The 18,351-nt window shown below is 34.6% G+C and overlaps 1 protein-coding gene across 1 annotated transcript; it reads left to right on the top strand.

The window, feature by feature from the left end:
* The first annotated feature begins 5,240 nt into the window (after window positions 1-5,240).
* On the top strand, window positions 5,241-18,345 carry LOC128011954 (F-box/LRR-repeat protein 5). Its single transcript, XM_052594765.1, has 12 exons — window positions 5,241-5,258; window positions 6,391-6,537; window positions 7,590-7,805; window positions 9,469-9,564; window positions 10,956-11,136; window positions 12,360-12,548; window positions 13,761-13,886; window positions 13,962-14,113; window positions 15,193-15,275; window positions 15,461-16,174; window positions 16,382-16,530; window positions 17,501-18,345. The coding sequence occupies exons 2-12, from the start codon at window positions 6,454-6,456 to the stop codon at window positions 17,575-17,577; spliced, it is 2,067 nt and encodes a 688-aa protein (XP_052450725.1). The 5' UTR covers window positions 5,241-5,258; window positions 6,391-6,453; the 3' UTR covers window positions 17,578-18,345.
* The last annotated feature ends 6 nt before the right edge of the window (window positions 18,346-18,351 follow it).

The raw sequence follows: 18,351 nt of genomic DNA, 5'->3' as shown, positions 1-18,351 counted from the left end.
GTGACTGTGTGTGAGTACAGCCTTAAACGCCATATTCTGAAGGCTTTTAATCAAGGGTTTGTTCATATTTAACTTATTTAACTAGCCACATTTGGTATTTTATTCCTAGAAACATGGTAAAAAAAATGTTTACAATTCTCAATGCAATGCATGCAGAAAGACCAGAGCAGTTTATTTCCAGAAGATGATGACCGCATGAAAGCTACAGAACTAAAGGCTGGTAAAGTGTGTTAACATTAATACACGACTACACATGAGTCTAGTATTAATAAATGCATTCACATATATTGAGTTCTGTTGGGTGTGTTCACAGACTGAGTAAAAGTGTTGATGGACACTGGGATAACGGTACACTTAGGTCTACAGTATAAATCTAATCGCAGTTTTAGTGAAAATTACAATAAAATGTTGCAATGAGAAAATATTGCACCAAATTAAAAATTCAGATGTTGTAAAAAATATGCTATAATAAAGCTGTAATACTCTAAACCTTAATATAAAAATGTAATGTTATATTTAAAAAAAAGTAACAATTTTGTTATTTTTTATTTCAGTTTTCCGATCAAAATTTTTATGTTTTTATGCACAATAGTAACCTTAGGATGTGATAAATAGTTTATAAAAGCTGGGCTATGATATCTATACATTTTTATAACTGCAAATATGTTATTTCAGAACACATATTATCCCACAATTGTGACCGAACATAAAACAATTTTTTTTTCACACACTTTAAAATAATAATAATAATAATAATACAAATCTGGAATATTTCATAGGGTTGCTAATGACAAATCATTTGGATATTTTCATGTCTTGGAAAATAATTTGGGATTGAACGTGTTATGGATTTGTTTAAATGAATTTAAATACTTTTAAATAACGCTTTAAAGTAATTCAAAGAAGTATAAATAAATCCCTGCTTTATTATGATCTTTTTTCTAATTTCACAAAACATTTTTTGCATTAAATAGCGAAGTGCAGTCAAACTATTAATCACGGTTAATTGCATATAATAAAGTAATATGTGTGTGTCAGTTAAAGTCAGTGTATAAGCACATATTCGTGGATCTGGAACACATTTCCACAGAAAAGTGAATCGCGTTGAAAAATTCTCACAGAACCGATTCGAGGCTTTGAATCAATTGAACCGATCGCTTCGCAAAATGATTCAGTGTTTCGAAGCGGCGACTCCAGAACGGTGTAAGTGAAACGAAACTCCGCCAGAGATGCGTAGAAACAGCTTTTACAAGCACTTTGAATATTTAATCAAAGCAATCAACACGTTTTATCTAACGCTAATCGGATGTGAAGTGTGAGTGTAACTGTGCCGTTCATCCCGCGCAGCAGAGGGCGCTGCGGAGCGCTGAGGTGTGCAGGATAGCGGAAGTGCTCTGCTAATGCTAGCTGCTGCTGCTGTTGTTGTGGCACATTGCGGATGCGAATCATGGAGTAAATTTCTACTGATTAAAACCGTCAGACCTCATTAAATTCACCGTGGACACTCGATATTTAAGAGCTGGAGCTCATGGCTGGGCGCAGAGTCCGAGCATGAAGAGAAAAACATCACGACAGAAACACAACAGACTACAGCTCTCAGCGGTGACCCAGATCAAAACACACACACAAAGTTATATTAAACCTCTGAACTTACAAACATTTGGTTATATTGTATGAATAAACAATATATTTTATTTCAGATGCTCCAGAGAAACCAAACATTAACTTCAACAAAACCTGCCAGAGTACAAATATCGAATCAGCAATCAAACCCAATGAAAACGCGACATCGCACATGGAAACTTATTGGTTGATCTTGAACCGCACGTGGAACATTACATTTACATTCATTTAGCAGACGCTTTTATCCAAAGCGATTTACAGATGAAGACAGTGGAAGCAATCAAAAACAACAAAAAGAGCAATGAAATATAAGTGCTATAACAAGTCTCAGTTAGGTTAACACAGTAAACGAAGCATGGGCTTTTAACTAATATAATAAATACAAAGAAAACCGAATAAGAGCAAGCTGTGATAGAGGTCTTTACACACACACACACACACACACACACACACACACACACACATATATATATATATATATATATATATATATATATATATATATATATATATATTTATATATTTATAATATACATATACACACACACATATATATATATATACATTCACACATACGTAAAAGTGACTTTGTGCTTCTTTGGGATGAACAATCAAGCAACGTTCATTTGCAGAACGCAAGCTTCTAGAGACATCAGTCTGAAGTAATGAATTTAGGTAAATGGGTGCAGAGCCAGTGGTAGTTTTGTAGGAAAACATCAATGCCTTGAATTTTATGCGAGCAGCTACTGGAAGCCAGTGAAATTGAAACATAGAGGTGTGACGTGTATTCTTTTGGCTCATTAAAAATTAATTTTGAGTTGTGCAGCATGATCTGAAAGAAAGGGCTTGATCTTCTTGATGTTGAATAAAGCAAATCTGCAGGAACGGACAGTTTTAGCAATGTGTCTGAGAAAGTCAGCTGATCATCAATCATAACATGGAATAAATTCACTGACATTCAATCAAGATGAGCCGAGATGTATGCGATCCTGCTCCGACTAAAATGATTCGCCAACCTCCTCCAAACTTCCAAACTGACTCAAATGATTCACGCTCCGAACTCCCGAACTGACTCATATGATTCGCGAACCCGCTTTAAACTCCCGAACTGACTCCAATGATTCGCGCTCCCCAAACTGACTCAAATGATTCGCGATCCCGCTCCGAACTCCCAAACTGACTCAAATGATTCGCGATCCCGCTCCGAACTCCCGAACTGACTCATATGATTCGCAAACCCGCTTTAAACTCCCAAACTGACTCAAATGATTCGCGAACCAGCTCCGAACTCCCGAACTGACTCCAATGATTCCGATCCCGCTCCGAACTCGCGAATTGACTCCAATGATTCGCGCTCCCCAAACTGACTCAAATGATTCGCGCTCCACAAACTGACTCAAATGATTCGCGAAAACTCTGCTCCGAACTCCCGGACTGACTCAAATTATTCGCGATCCTGCTCTGAACTCCCGAACTGACTCAAATGATTAGCGATCCCGCTCCGAACTCCTGAACTGATTCAAACTATTAACGCGTTACTGCCCAACACTGGTTAACATACATGGAAAAATAAACCACTGTTAAAAATGTGTGTGTTTTCTGCATGAGTGTGTGTAATGTGCACATTATAGATCAAAATGTCAAGCATTGTCAAGTTTTTTACATTATTTTACTCATTAATTGAATAAAATAGAAAATCTTGAGGGAAGCAGCGGGGAATTAATCTTTATTAGTCAGGTTTTGTCTTCACAACTAAACCACTCTATTCCCAGAGAAAGACAGAACTGGAAACTTAAATAAAATGTGTTTCTTGAGCTGAGATTGATTCAGAGAATTTTCTATTTCATATATATATATGTGTGTGTGTGTGTGTGTGTGTGTGTGTGTGTACATGTATATATTATACTTAAAGAGCTCATTAATTAAACACAATTTGGAACTCGTGTCCACAATTTTTTTTTGTGTTGTGTCATTAGTTGTCTTAATTTGATTAATAATTATTACACAAATAGTATTTTAAAATTACATTTCAATCTTTTTTTATTTTACTCTTTATTTATTCTTATTTTTTGTCTATTCTGTATTATTCCACCCTTGATATTACATATTATTCTTGCTATTATTAACCTATTGTTGTTCAGTTATTTATTATGGTATTATTCATATTATACATATAATGTTATGCTGTTTTAAATCTATTATATCACGTGCCGGTATGTTATTGTACTTTTGTACTCGCTTTTCATATTATTCACTTTATTTTGCAGTTCTAATACATATACTTTTTAATATAACATAACACTTTTACTATATTTCTGCTGTGCACTTTATCAGTGCATTTTTTTTTACTGGATCCATAGCCTCGTCAGTTACATGTGTTATTATTTGTTGTGGAGGTAATCTGTAGGCTATAGTGCAATCACAATGTAAAGCAGACTACAAGTGTGTCACTTTTTGATTTGTATTTACTTGTTTTATTACATTTTCTCAACGGTAGTAAATTATTAGTGTTTAAAGATATTATTTAGATTTTATCCCAGTATTTCAAAGGGAATGAGCTGTGTTCTGACCTGAGACACAAGAAAGAGAGAAACAGAAAGAAAAATGTTGGGATTGAACACAGAGAAAGCAATAAAACAACTACATATCATGTAATGTACATTCAAATTACATTACATGAATATGTCACAGTTATACTAAATTAACAGATTTGTAAACCGAAAAAAAATCAACAAGTGAGACAAATGTCAGCTTTCAATTAATAATTTTCCAAACCTAACTAAATAACTGGAGGCAGTGTTTTTTTTAACTGCACGTAGATCACAAACCTCTGAAATCGGTTGATAAATGTGAACGTTATCGTGTTTTTATTCAGTAAAAACCGCAGCTCCCCCGTTTTCTTTCATTTGTTTTAAGGCATTCTTGCCCTCACTAACATGGCGGCTCAAAGCGGCCAATGAGGCGTCTAGGTATTTATATGTCTATGGTTTATGCCAAGAGCAAAGAAAAAGAAATGGAAGAGAAGAGTATTTGGCTATTCGCGAACCCACGGGACGCATTCTAAGCACAAACACGCTTACTTTATGCGTAGAGGAGAGATTCGCGATTGCACTGAACACGTTTTATGTGCAGTCCCACTCTGAGCGAGCCCAGAGAAAATTCTTACAAGAGCAACGTGTGTCTGAGAGCGCGCGAGCAGAGAGATTCAGGCTCGCGCTTTATATGAATGTACTTTCGCGCACAATTATGCGCTCTCGACATTTGACAGGCAAATAAAGTAAAACATTTAAAATTTAAAGTTTAAAATTCTCTTTTTTCTGTTTTTTTCTCATTTAGTTTAATACACTATGCTACATTTGCAGTCAGTTCATACTAAAATAATGGAAATGAAAAGAAACATTTTATTTTACACAAAGTAACGTTCAACATGTCTTGACTGTTGTTCCATTTTGTGTTGTACACCCGTTATTTAATATAATGTTTGTACGCATTTGTGCGTGATTTAATGGCGCGCACGCGTGTCAGTTCCTCTCGGACACGTCAATGTGCACGAAGACGTAATGACGTCATCCGGGTTGCCAAGTGCTTTCAGAGTCCGCTGAATTCGCCTTTGTTTATCACCCATTATACACAAGGTAAATAATTTTTTTAAACAATAAAAGTAAAAACAACAACAAAAACAATGATTTGCATTGTCACACTTTATGAATAAATATTTTATGGCACAGGTAGGCATAAAGATTTTTCTTATTGTATAATGATTTTTTAAAACTTTTTGTTGTTGTTGTTAATTTATATATATTTTGTATGTTGTGGAGAGTTTTGTTTATATTAACTGTTCTAAAACATTTCATGGTTATTATAGTTCAATAAAACGACTTAAACCATAAATATAAACGCTTTATTTCAAGGGAACATTTCTTATTTTCATTCAGAAAATAAGAAAATTTTAGCTTCTTGTACTAAAATAACTCAAATAAAATTAATTAATGACAAAAACAACAAAAATGACTAAAACTTGAGAAATCAAAACGGGGGGAAAAATAAATGATAAAAAAATAATAATTATTATAATGGTGCTGTCAAACGATTAATCAAGATTAATTGCATCAAAAATACATGTTTTTGTTTACATAATGTATGTGGGTGTACTGTGCATATTTATAATGCATAAATGTAAAATATATGCTGTTTATATATGAGAAAATACATTATATAAATATAAATATATACATGCAAATATTTTCAAAATGTATACTGTATGTGCGCGCGCATAATACAATACAATCATATATTATATAAACAAAAACTTATTTTGGATGTGATTAGTCACGATTAATCATTTGACGTCTGTGATTTTAATTTGACTAAAAATGGTCAGAGGAGGATGTTTATTTTAAATATTACATATATTTTGATATTTTGTTTATGCTGTTGTTGCTTTCCTCTGTGTGATGGGATTTTATTTATGATTATTTCGGATTATTTTATTTTATATTTTTATATTATTAGTATTTATTTTTTGACTTTGTTTAATTTCGCTTTATTTTATTTATATTTATTTGATGACTTTGTTTAATGTCGGTTTATTTAATTTTATAATTGTATTTATTTGATGACTGTGTTTAATGTTGGTTTATTTTATTATATATTCTATTTGTATTTATTTAATTATTTGATGACTTTGTTTAATGTCGGTTTATTTTGTTTTATGTTTGTGTTTTATTTGTATTTATTTGATGATTGTGTCGTTGTTCGTCTGAGGAGGGATATTTCCCGCCGGATCTGGCTTCCCGCGCTCAGTCCGCGGTGGGAGCTAATGGAGGCGCGATGTCTCCGTTTCCCGACGAGGTGGATGTTTTTACCGGGCCTCACTGGCGCATGAAGCACTTGGTGGGGCTCTACAGCGAGAAGGTTAGAGTCTGATCCGTTAATCTGTTATTTTACCCACTGAGGGAGTTTTTAAAGTCGTTAAAAGGTGTGTTTGAGGAGCGCTAATCGTTAGCAAGACGGCTAATACACCGACATCAGAGTTTAATGTGTATGTCTGACAACCGTCTGATCTCAGATCAGCACAAACTCTTTATTTCATCGTTATTTATACATATTATGCACAGTTTAGCACATTCGTATCCATAGACAGAAGCTATGAGAGTTTAATAAGAATCTCTGATCTCAGATCTGTTCAAAACACGTTATCAAATGCCATATAATCATCATAACTCGCATACGGTTGCATTTAAAGCCCATTTCTGATCTCAGATCTTTAAAACAAGTGTTTTGTATTGACTAGCACGAATATAAACACTCCAAACTCCTCGTAACCCACGTGACACACGGAACTACGCAGTGTCTGAAAGTGTTGCGTGTTGAAATATACTGAAATCTTTCTTTTCGATCGATTTATTGATTTACTGACACAATATGAACCTTGTAATCTGTGTATTAATATGTAACACAGATGTGAAATACGCCACATTCAGTCTGTGTGGTCTACAAATATCATTTTTTTCGAGATTGAAGCACTTTAAATGTAGTTTATGCTCTGCAGATGAATATGTACGACATTGAACAAGTTTTGCATGGAGTGTGTGTAGCTTTGAAACCTGCACTGAGACACACACACACATCCTGATTGTGTAAGATGACTCCACACACACACACACACACACACACAGCTGCAGTGTTGACTGTCTCTGAACTCATGACTGAGTGTAATATAACACTAATGCTCCTCTGATAGCAGTGTAACGCTGATCTTCTCAATCGTTTAGATGCTACACACACACACACACACACACACGATCAGGGACCGCCGTCCTACAAACACAGACATTTTTATGTGTCTAAAAAAAAATGCATCAGGTTCACAGTCCCGAGTCTGTACGGCTCACTGGATCCTGTTTTCTCTGAGACGGATGAGAGATGCTTCATTGCTGTGTTTGGTGTGTTCCTCTCCTCCACAGCTGTCCAACACTAACTTCTCCAACATCAGGGACTTGCGCTCGTTCCTGCAGTCGCTCCTGGCCACGTTTCAGGAGTTCAAGATGCACGAGCAGATCGAGAACGAGTGCATCATGGAGCTGCTGCAGGAGCGCAGTCAGACCGTGTATCACGTGCACGCCGATAACAAGCTCTCGGAGATGCTGTCGCTGTTCGAGAAGGGGCTGCGCGGCGTCAAGGTGTGTGTGTGTGTGTGTGTGTGTTCAGTGGTCAGACCTTGTTTACGCACTTCTCACTGTTTATGTGAAACCTGGAGCACGAAGCCAGTCATTTAAACTGATAAACAAGCTCTCCATTGATGTCTGGTTTGTTCGGAGGACAATATTTGTCTGAGACACAACTATTAGTAAATCTGGAATCTGAGGGAGCAAAAAAATCTGAATATTGAGAAAATCATCTTTAAAGTTGTTCAAATTAAGGTCTTAGCTATGCATATTACTAATCAAAAAGTTTTCATATATTTACTGTAGGAATTTTTTACAAAATATCTTCATGGAACATGATCTTTACTTAATATCCTCATGATTTTTAGCATAAAAGAAAAAATGTATGATTTTGAGCCATACAGTGTATTTTTGTCTATTTCTATAAATATACCCCAGAGACTTCAGACTGCTTTTGTGCTCCAGGCTCTTGTATTATAGTTAGTTAAAGCTAAATCCATAAAAAAAAAAAAAAAAACGGTTACTTGAAATAGAATAAAGTATAAAAGAAAACGTGGCAAGGAAATAATTCTCCTTGTCATTAGATTATGGTATAATAAAATAAACTAAAGCTGACATAAATATGTACAAAAACTACATTAGATGTATTTAGGAAATATGTTTTTGTCAATTGTTTTTTTTAGTTTTTTTTTATGTAGTTAATTTTTATTTATCTATTTTTACTTGTTTTATTTTGGCCAAGGTTAGTAGTTAGTTAATTTAACCTGCTGTACTAAAATAGCAAACTTAAAGTATGTATATAAAAAAGATATTTAAAAAAAAAATCAATTGTCAATTTCTTTTCATAATTTTATGTAGTTTTTATCTTTTAATTATCCATTGTATTTATTTAATCCATTTATCCAATAAGTTATATTTAATGTTTTATTCTTTATTTTTTTAGTCTGGTTTGTATTTTTATTTTCAAATATAAACATTTAAACAAATATTGTATTCAATTATTTTTTTTACATTTAGTTCTTTATTTATTTAGGATTATTTTTATTTTCTGTTTTTATTTGTTGGTTTAAATCAAGCTTTTATTGATTTAGTGTATGTTTTTTAATTTTAATTGATTTAAATCTATTTATTCAGTTCGCTAGATGTTTAATTCTTTATGTATGTTAATCAAAGTTTTACTGTTTACTATACAACCATTTAAAAAAAAAAAACTAATATTAAAATTAAAATTTTAAATAAAATGACAGATATAAAAATAAAAACTGATGCAGTATTTCAAAGACTTGATAATGCTAAAATAACACATTAATAAAAAATAAGTCAGAAACACAAAGTTTAGTCATTTATTTTAAATGGCCAGAGAAAAGCTTAAAAAATAATAATGGATAAACATATAAATTATTATAAGAAATTAAATTATGTATATTTTAAGTTGGGCGACAAGATAAAATGCTGTAATTTATTATTACTATTTTGTAAGTAATTAAAAGGCCAAACTTGCCAAATTTTGGGAATTTTCCACTGGGTTATTTACAGGGCATTGGGAAATCCTGCTCTGAGTTCCTGTCCGGAAATGTTAAGAGTGAAGAGATCGAGTGTCAGTGAACAGCAGCGTAGAATAAGAGCAGATCTCATCAGGGCTGTGTGTCTGGTTTATTCAGTAATGAGTGTGTTTCAGAGCGAGTACGAGCAGCTGAACTACACACAGCAGCTGAAGGAGAGACTGGAGGCCTTCACACAGGACTTCCTTCCTCACATGAAGGAGGAAGAGGAGGTGAGACTGAGATACACACACAGACACACACACAGACACACACACACACACACACACACACACACACACACACACACACACACAGCAGCTCTGCTCTCATTAACATCACTGCTTCACACGCGCTCACACACACAACACTTCCTACATCGCTCAGTTATATCAGCTGGTCAGGATTTATTTTTGTTTGTTTGGATTTTTATTTTATTTTTATTTTTTTTTTTTTAATTTTATTTTTTATTTTTTTGTTTTATTTGTTTGGATTTTTATTTATTTGAATTGTTTTGTTGTTTTATGTTTCGATTCTCATTTATTTATTTTCTTTATTTTATTTGTTTTTTATTTTTTATTTGTTTGGATTTTCAATAATTACATTTTTTGTTATTTGTTTAGATTTTTATTTTTTGTTTTATTTGTTTCGATTTTCATTTATTTTTTATTTTTTTATTTATTTGTTTGGATTTCAATTTTTTTCATTATTTTGTTCTTTAATTTTAAAGTATCTCCTGAGATTCAACTAATAATACTTCATAGGTCTTTATATGATTCTGTAAGCTGAATCCTTGTTTATTTATTTATTTTTTAAATAATATTTGCTATATACTATAATATTAAAGGCATATCCTACAATTCTGTTAGCTTTGTCACTATGAATTTATTTTATATTAAAAGCAATCAATTATTAATTAATTCATTAAATTTTCAGCAAAAATAAGGAGCCTTTTATTACAAATATATTAATCATGTTTGTATTTAATACCAGAGAGAAGTGTTATATTTTAATTGTTTTAATTTTTAATTATTTCTAAAATATACACCAGCTTTCCAAAGTTTGGGTCGGCAACATTAAAAAATTTTTTTGTTTTTATTGTCTCTCTCCTGCTGACAAAGATTGCATTTATTTGATCAAAAATAAACTGAAAATCTCAAATATTATTAAAATTGAAACCATCTGTTTTCTATGTGAATATCTATTAAACCAGTATTTATTTCTGTGATCAAAGCTGAATTTACAGCATCATTACTCCAGACTTGGTGCATTTGAGTAGTGTGTGTGTGTATATATATATATATATATATATATATATATATATATATATATATATATATATATATATATATATATATATATATATAAAAATTTTTGTTTTTTGTTCATATAAATATCGTTTGCACATTACTGTTGTTGAAGTACATTTTGCATGCCTCCCAAGTGCTTTACTGTCAAATGTGCATTACCAAGAAATAAACGTAATACTATTAAGAAGTGCAAAGCAGAAGTGTTTTATGATGAAATGATGTTAGTTTTTCCTGTGTTCTTGCGCCAGTGTTGGACAGGAGCCTGCAGTGGTGTGTGTGTCTGACGTGTGTGTGTGTGTGTGTGTGTGTGTCAGGTGTACCAGCCCATGCTGATGGAGTACTTCTCGTACGAGGAGCTGAAGGCGATCAAGCGTCAGGTGATGCTCCAGCACTGGAGCTCCGCTGCAGATCTGCTGAAGGACCTGAACCTCTGGAGTCACGCCGAGGAGCTGCACAAGGTCTTCAAGTACTCCCACCACGAGAAGAGCGAGGACGGTGAGCGCACATCCTCCTCTGTGAGCGATGACAGACAGTAGATCCTGCTCTTACTCCGTCAGCTCCGTCACACAATCACAAACATCCACCAGAGAGCTTCGACTACTGAAGAGATATCAGGATATTATAGTCTTTATTATTATAACAGTTCTGCTGTGTATTTGGAGAGAAGCGTCTGCAAAATAACTAAATGTATAATAACAATCATTTTATTTTAATAATCTATTTTTTATATAGACCTATAGTAATTATTTGTAGTGTTTGGTAACGTTTCTTATTTTGTTGAATATTTAATTTAGTAAAACAACAACACTAATAATTATAATAATAGTTAGTGTTATTAGTAGTAATAATGTTGTTATTCTCAGGGTGTGACTGTTATTGTGTGATCACAAAATATTTAATACAGATAAATGCATGTTTCTAAAAGAAATGATTAGATATAATGACAATTTCAGTTTTGACAAGGATCATAATTATGATTTTTACCATAATTGTGCAGTAAAACTAGAAATAATAATAATAATAATAAAAACATGCCACTTTGTATAAATGTTTTTTTTATTTGTAATTAAATATTATATATTATTTAATAATAAAAGTGTATTTTATAATATTGGAATTATTAAAACAAGTGTCTGTGTATATGTATATGTTTTTTTTTTTTAAGAAAACTTAGAAATGACATTTTCTTTCCCTAAATCCCGCGGTCCTAACATCAGTGGTCCTCACTGTGACACATGTTTGTCTGAATGTAAGTGTCTCTGGAGCACAGAAGCAGTCTCGAGTCTGGGGTGTATTTGTAGAAATACATTTTATGGGTCATAATTGTGAATGTTTCTTTTATGCCAAAAATCATTAGGATATTAAGTACAGATCATGTTCCAGTAAATCTCCTACTGTAAATATATCAAAACTCAATGTTTGATTAGTAATATGCATTGCAAAGAACTTCATTTGAACAATTTTAAAGATGATTTTCTCAATATTCAGATGTTTGTTGCTCCCTCAGTTTCCAGCTGTTGTAATATTGTCCTCCTCACACACCAGACCTCAGTAAATCTGAGTCTCCTGACTGGTTTAGTGCTCCAGGGTCAGAGTTGGTCCTGCTGTGCTGTTACTGATGGGATGTTTGAGTTCCTCTCTGATTTCTCAATGTGTTTCACACTGAAGTAAGTCTGAATTCCCCTGGTGTGATCTGTGCTGTGTGTTGTGTTCCTCAGAGCGGGGCGGCGGGCGAGCGTCTGCGTCTGCGTCGGTGTCCGTGCTGCCGCAGGAACTGCTGCTGCGCATCTTCAGGCTCCTGGGACCCGAGGATCTGTGTCGCTGCGCTCAGGTGTGCAGCGTCTGGTCTCAGGTGGTGAAGACCGGATCCCTGTGGAGACATCTGTACCCCGTCCGCTGGGCTCGAGGTGCGTTACACCTGTCTGCTCCATCACTGAACACCAGGAGCGCAGACAAGATCTGATCTGATCTATACACCGCACAGTGAGAGCCAGGGGAGCGCAACATATTTTAAGTTTATTATTTGAATAAATATATATTTATATATAGATAATAAAAAAAATATATATTTAAATACATAAAATACCTGTTAAACATATTTTTTAAAAAGCTTATTAGATGCATGACGCTTTTGAAGTCAGTGAGTCATTGATATTAAATATTATACATTTATTCAAATATATGTATAAACTTTAATATGCATAATTAAATTTATATTTCTTAATTTTTTAAATCGCATAACACTTTTTTTTTGTAGTTATTTTGTAAGAACTTTAATATTATGTTAGATTGATTTGTGATATATTAATTTTGTAGTGATCATTGTATTTTCAACTTTTATTTTTTGGCATGAAATGATACAGCATTTTAAAAAAGTCTGTGATTTTTAATAATTTTGATCTCAGTGTTTAGCAAAATTATTGTAATTAAATGCATCATTATTCAGCAATAAGACCAGTAACCTGATAATAAATAAATAAACAGAACATAAATATTGTAAATTTCAGTTTTGTCACTTTGTCGCCCTCTTGTGACCACACCTGGATCTGTTAGTTATTTAGAGCAGTGTTTCCTAAACATATTACACAATTGGAAAGTTATTAAAAACAACTATAACAAATACTTTCAGAATTCTAAAACTTTAATGAATTGAATACATTATCACATTTAAATTTAGTAATTTAGCAGACGATTTTAACAAAAAGAGCAATATGCAAGTGCTCTAAGACGTCTCAATCAGCTTATTGTATTATATAATGAATAAAAAGAAAACTTTTTATTAAAATAGAATAAAAGAATACATCAAGTTACTGTTAGAAGACTTTTGTTTTGCTTTTGATAATTGTATAATAAATGTAAACAAATAAATATAATACAAAAAAGATTAGGAAAGCTAGTTTATTTTTTTTTTTTAGAAAACAAGGAGTTTGGAAATAAATGGAGTGCATGTCTAAAAAGGGCATGTTTTTTATTTATTATTATAATTTTTTTAAGAATAGTTAGTGCTAGATATATAGCCTAGGCTCAAATAAATATAATGCGAGTTGTTTAACATTCTCAATCCAGTTTAAATGAGAAAGATGATGTTGCATTATGGGATGCATGTGATCTGTGTGCAGGGGATTATTACTGCGGACCCCCGGGCGACTCGGACCAGGAGCCGGACGAGGATTGGGTGAAGAGTCTTCAGGACGAGGGACGAGCCTATCAGGAGTGGGACGAGGACGCAGACGTGGATGAATCAGGTGAGTCTCAGAGCTTTCCTTCCCATGATCCTCTGGGGCCGCAGCTCATCCGTGTGTTCCTCTGTGTGTGTTCAGAGACGGCGGACGAGGACGAGTCTCCAGACATCCGTGCGGTTCAGAGAGAGAAGAGGCTGCTGGACGGGATGATCCAGACCCTGCTGCCCTCCGTCGGTCGCTCCGTGCGCTCGCTCAGTCTGGCCTACAGCTCCACCGTCTCCAGTAAGATGGTGTGTACCTCTGATGTCAGACCGCGGGGTCATGAGGTCACCAGGAACAACACCCAACGGGGCACGCCTCGTTTGTTCAGCGTGCACTTCTGACATTTCCTAAATACAAACCTTTTCATGAATCCGAAAGTGTACCAGCAATTTACACACACATTGTTCTGCTTGTTTCATGAGTGTTTTATAATGGTTCAGTTATTATAAAGGTGTAATCTGTGAGCTAACGTGATGGTGATATTTCATTGTTTTTGTAGGAGAACTTTAACTGTTAACCATATTTACTAGTCCTTTTAAATGTTATACTTTATTATTACATTTAGTTTATAGATGTTTTTTTATTCCCAAAAAAAGGTTTAATTTGTGACCTGCAATCTAATCTAATCATCATTATTATTATAAAATAATATATTACTTATATTTTATGTCTAGGAACTATTACACTATTATACTATTATGAAACCTTTTTGAAAGATAACGGACTATTTTCCCGCTTTTATTTTTTTATTATTTTTTATTATTATTTATTAATAGAATGAATTAATACTTAATCTGTGAATTATATAATATAATTATTAAATTAAATGTTATATTCTATTACTGTATTTTTAAGAAATATCGTTATTATATTGTTTTTGTAAAATAGCTGACTTAAGGATATTTCCTGCTTTTATTATTTTTTTAATTATTTTTTATTACTATAATGAATTAATACTTTTTAAAAACATTTTATATGTGAATTATATAATTTATTTATTACATTTTATATTCTTTTATATGTATTCTACTACTATATTTTTAGGAAATATAGATATTATATTGTGTTTTTGTAAATTATTATTATTAAATGTAATTCTTATATATTATACTGGATTAATTATATTGTTATATTTTTCGGAAATATAGTTAATATACTTCAGTGAACTATTTAAAGTTATTTTCATTTGATAAGAAAATAAGTGTGTGTGTGTGTGTGTGTGTGTGTGTGTATAGATATGTATTATTATTATATGTTTATGTATTCCTAGATGCTGTAATGCCATTTAAATAAATAGGTAGATAAATGCCCTGATTTGTCGTTCCAGGTGCGACAGATCCTCAGTTTGTGCCCAAACCTGACTCACCTGGATCTCACGCAGACGGACGTCTCCGACTCGGCCTTCGACAGGTCGGCTCTTCTTCTGATTTATTATTTTCATGTGTATTTGTTAGAATGGCTCCCTGATTTTATCGAACCCATTTGTGGAGCGATGCTTTAAAATATGAGACACCCATAACATTTCCAGAGTAACCTTCCCAACACTGTTCCTTTGAAATAATGAATATTAAAACTTTCCGTTTTTTTTTCCCCAGCTGGGCGGAGTTCGGTGTGTGTCGTACTCTGGAGCGGCTGGATCTTTCGGGATGCGACAAAATCACGGACCGCACACTGAAGATCCTGTCGCTGGGATTGGGCGACTTGACATCGCCCAGCCCGGATCGTAGAGCCAAGCTGCTGAAAGCCCCGCCTTCTCCCATCAGATTCCAGGACGAGTGTTCCCTCCCACCAATGGGACGCAGTTGCCAGGATCTCATTTTCAAGCGGAGACCTGGTGGGCGTGGCTCCGGCTGTGGCCCCGCCCACGTCTGGGTTCTCGACCCGGCAAAACTCGCTGACATCGAGGATGCGGCCGATTGGAGAAGACGAGGGGGTGTGTCCGTACAGGAAAACGGGCGTGGCTGCATTTTAGAGCCAAAGGGAGGCGGCGATTCATGCTGCTGTGGGAGGAGCCAGAGGCGGAGCTTCAGGACTGGTATTAGCTCCTCCCCCTGGCGGTACGGCTCTATGGGCGAGGCCCTCTGTGGTCACTCGACCTGCTGCACATCTGACACGGCGCTCTGGACTATGAGAGAAGCACACTGTGACCTCCAGGCCACCGGGGGCAGTGTTGAGTTTCGGACTAAATGCTCGTTTGAGGGTGAACCTTGCCCTGAGCGTCACAACAGGACTGACCAATCAGGAGCCTATCGGGCACTCCGGTTCCTCAGCCTGTCTGGATGCTATCAGATCACAGATCTCGGCCTGAGGTACGAAATAAGTGCTCTCTCGTAAGTGATTTCTCATCATAATGCCACCGTTTCAGGAGTCAGTGGAAATACCGGAGAAATGTCTTGATTCTTTAAACAAATCCGATACGTCAGAGAATGCAAATATGCTATTAAATGTGTTCCTTTATTTATACAGTGATATTAAATGTGATCAAGACGGTGTCTGAAGGTGTGTGTGTGTTGCAGGTGTCTGTCTCAGCGTGGAGGACTTCCTCTGCTGCTGCATCTCAATCTGTCCGGCTGTCTGCTCATCACGGGGGCGGGGCTTCAGGAGCTGGTGTCCGTTTGCCCCTCCCTCAACATCGAGCACTTTTACTACTGCGATAACATCAACGGTAACACACACTCACACAACACACAATGTCTAAACTGAGCTGCTGGCTTTCTGACAACCTAGGAATATTAATAATGAGTAACACCTTAACTTAAGGACCAGATTCTCATTATTAACTAGTTGCTTATTGGCATGCATATTACTAGTATATAACTTAATTATTAGTATTTATGAAGCATATGTTAATATTATTCTGCATGACAATATTTTAGATCCTTTAATCCTACTCTTAAAAAAAACTCTTAATTTTCGGGTTTTTAATAGTAAGGTAGTTAAAGCAGAAGTTGCAGTTTATAGTTAATAGTAAAAGTTAGAAAGTGACCAGGTAATGTTTTATTAAAAAAAAAAAAAATGTAAATTTTTTTATTTTAATATAAATTTTTTAGATTACTATATTAATATAGTAACATTTTTCATTGAGCATTTTTTTATTTCAAAGAAGTCAAAATCAAAGTTTTACTTACTAAAATGGCAAAATCTGAGATACTATTAATATTAATAATATAATATTTAAGTCTTTTTTTTTTAAATATGAGTGCGCGAGTATATGTATGAATGTATGTATATGTATGTGTGTGTGTGTGTGTATATATACTCTTAAAATCCCTAATATTTATTCTTAAATGTGCTTGGCTGATAAAAACATTTGTGAATCCTTGTTACATGAATGTAATTAATGTATGAAACGGTCTGCTGAATGTAAATGACTGTAATGCACACAAATCCACATATGAAGTCCCAAGTATGACGGGATCTTGGTAAGTAAAGGGTGGGTTGTTATGAACTCTGTCTTTGCATTGCATTGCATGGGAGTTTATTGCTGAGTTGCATTTTATTATCTAGATGTAGCATGTTTTCTGTTTATTCCTGTGTCCACGACCCTCCACTCCAGCTCTAGATGTATGCTTTATTTCTGGGTTGATTCCAGCGCATGAATTGAAAGCTAAACATGACTGTCTCTGGTTCTGCAGGTCCTCATGCTGATACGGCCAGCGGGTGTCAGAATCTGCAGTGCGGCTTCAGGGCTTGCTGTCGATCCGGAGAGTGATGCTCTTTTCTCTGTGTCTATCTCTCTTTAACCCCGCGTCCCCCTCTCATCCCTCATCCATGTGCACTTTAATCGGGAAATTGGTTCAAGATACTCTTCGACGCGATTTGATTTCCCTCGAACCAAAAAACGCTTCAAATAAAGTGAAATTGGGCATTGTAAACCAATCAACTTCATTGCAATTTCTGAGAGGTATTGTGAAGGAACTGAATGATGTATATTTGTAAATAATTCAATGGTCCACAGGCTCCTTTCCAGTCACATGGGATGAATTGAGTGCTTTACGATGTTATTCTGTAGGGTTTAGAGTCTCTAACGCCTCCGTCTCAAGCTCAAATCTGACTTTACTGAACCGTTACTTTAGGTTTGATGTTAAAATCACCTGCTTCGGTTCCCCTACTCTGGACTTAAGAGTTTGTGAATAGGAAAATAAGCCTGAGTTCATAAGCTCATTGAGAAAACAAGCAGACGCTGTGTTATTGTGTTCATAACCTGATGAATGATTGGATGATCGACAGATTTTAGTTGCAGATATTCTCTTCAGCTCCATTGAGCGAAACCTCATCTGTGACTAAATATCTGGCAAGCATGTCAAACTAGGAGCGCTTTCCCAGACTTCAAGCGTTGGTTTGTGAACTGTAGTAAGTCCTGGGTATATTATACTCACTAATTCTCCACTCATTCTTCAGAATTATTATTTTTTTGTAGATACTGCATGATCTGTTTCTTTTGGGCTCTCCGCTGACCATTAAAAGCACCTTGAGATAACATTTG

This window comes from Carassius gibelio, chromosome B23, assembly GCF_023724105.1.
Source record: "Carassius gibelio isolate Cgi1373 ecotype wild population from Czech Republic chromosome B23, carGib1.2-hapl.c, whole genome shotgun sequence".
Classification (NCBI taxonomy): domain Eukaryota; kingdom Metazoa; phylum Chordata; class Actinopteri; order Cypriniformes; family Cyprinidae; genus Carassius; species Carassius gibelio.
Note: the sequence above shows the minus strand (reverse complement) of the source record. Positions and strands in the feature narration are given on the sequence as shown.

Coding starts and splice junctions, on each gene's coding strand:
- LOC128011954 (XM_052594765.1), top strand. CDS start 6,454: ATGTCTCCGTTTCCCGACGAGGTGGATGTTTTTACCGGGCCTCACTGG. Junction 12,549..13,760: donor CCCCGTCCGCTGGGCTCGAG/GTGCGTTACACC, acceptor ATCTGTGTGCAG/GGGATTATTACTGCGGACCC. Junction 16,175..16,381: donor ATCACAGATCTCGGCCTGAG/GTACGAAATAAG, acceptor TGTGTGTTGCAG/GTGTCTGTCTCAGCGTGGAG.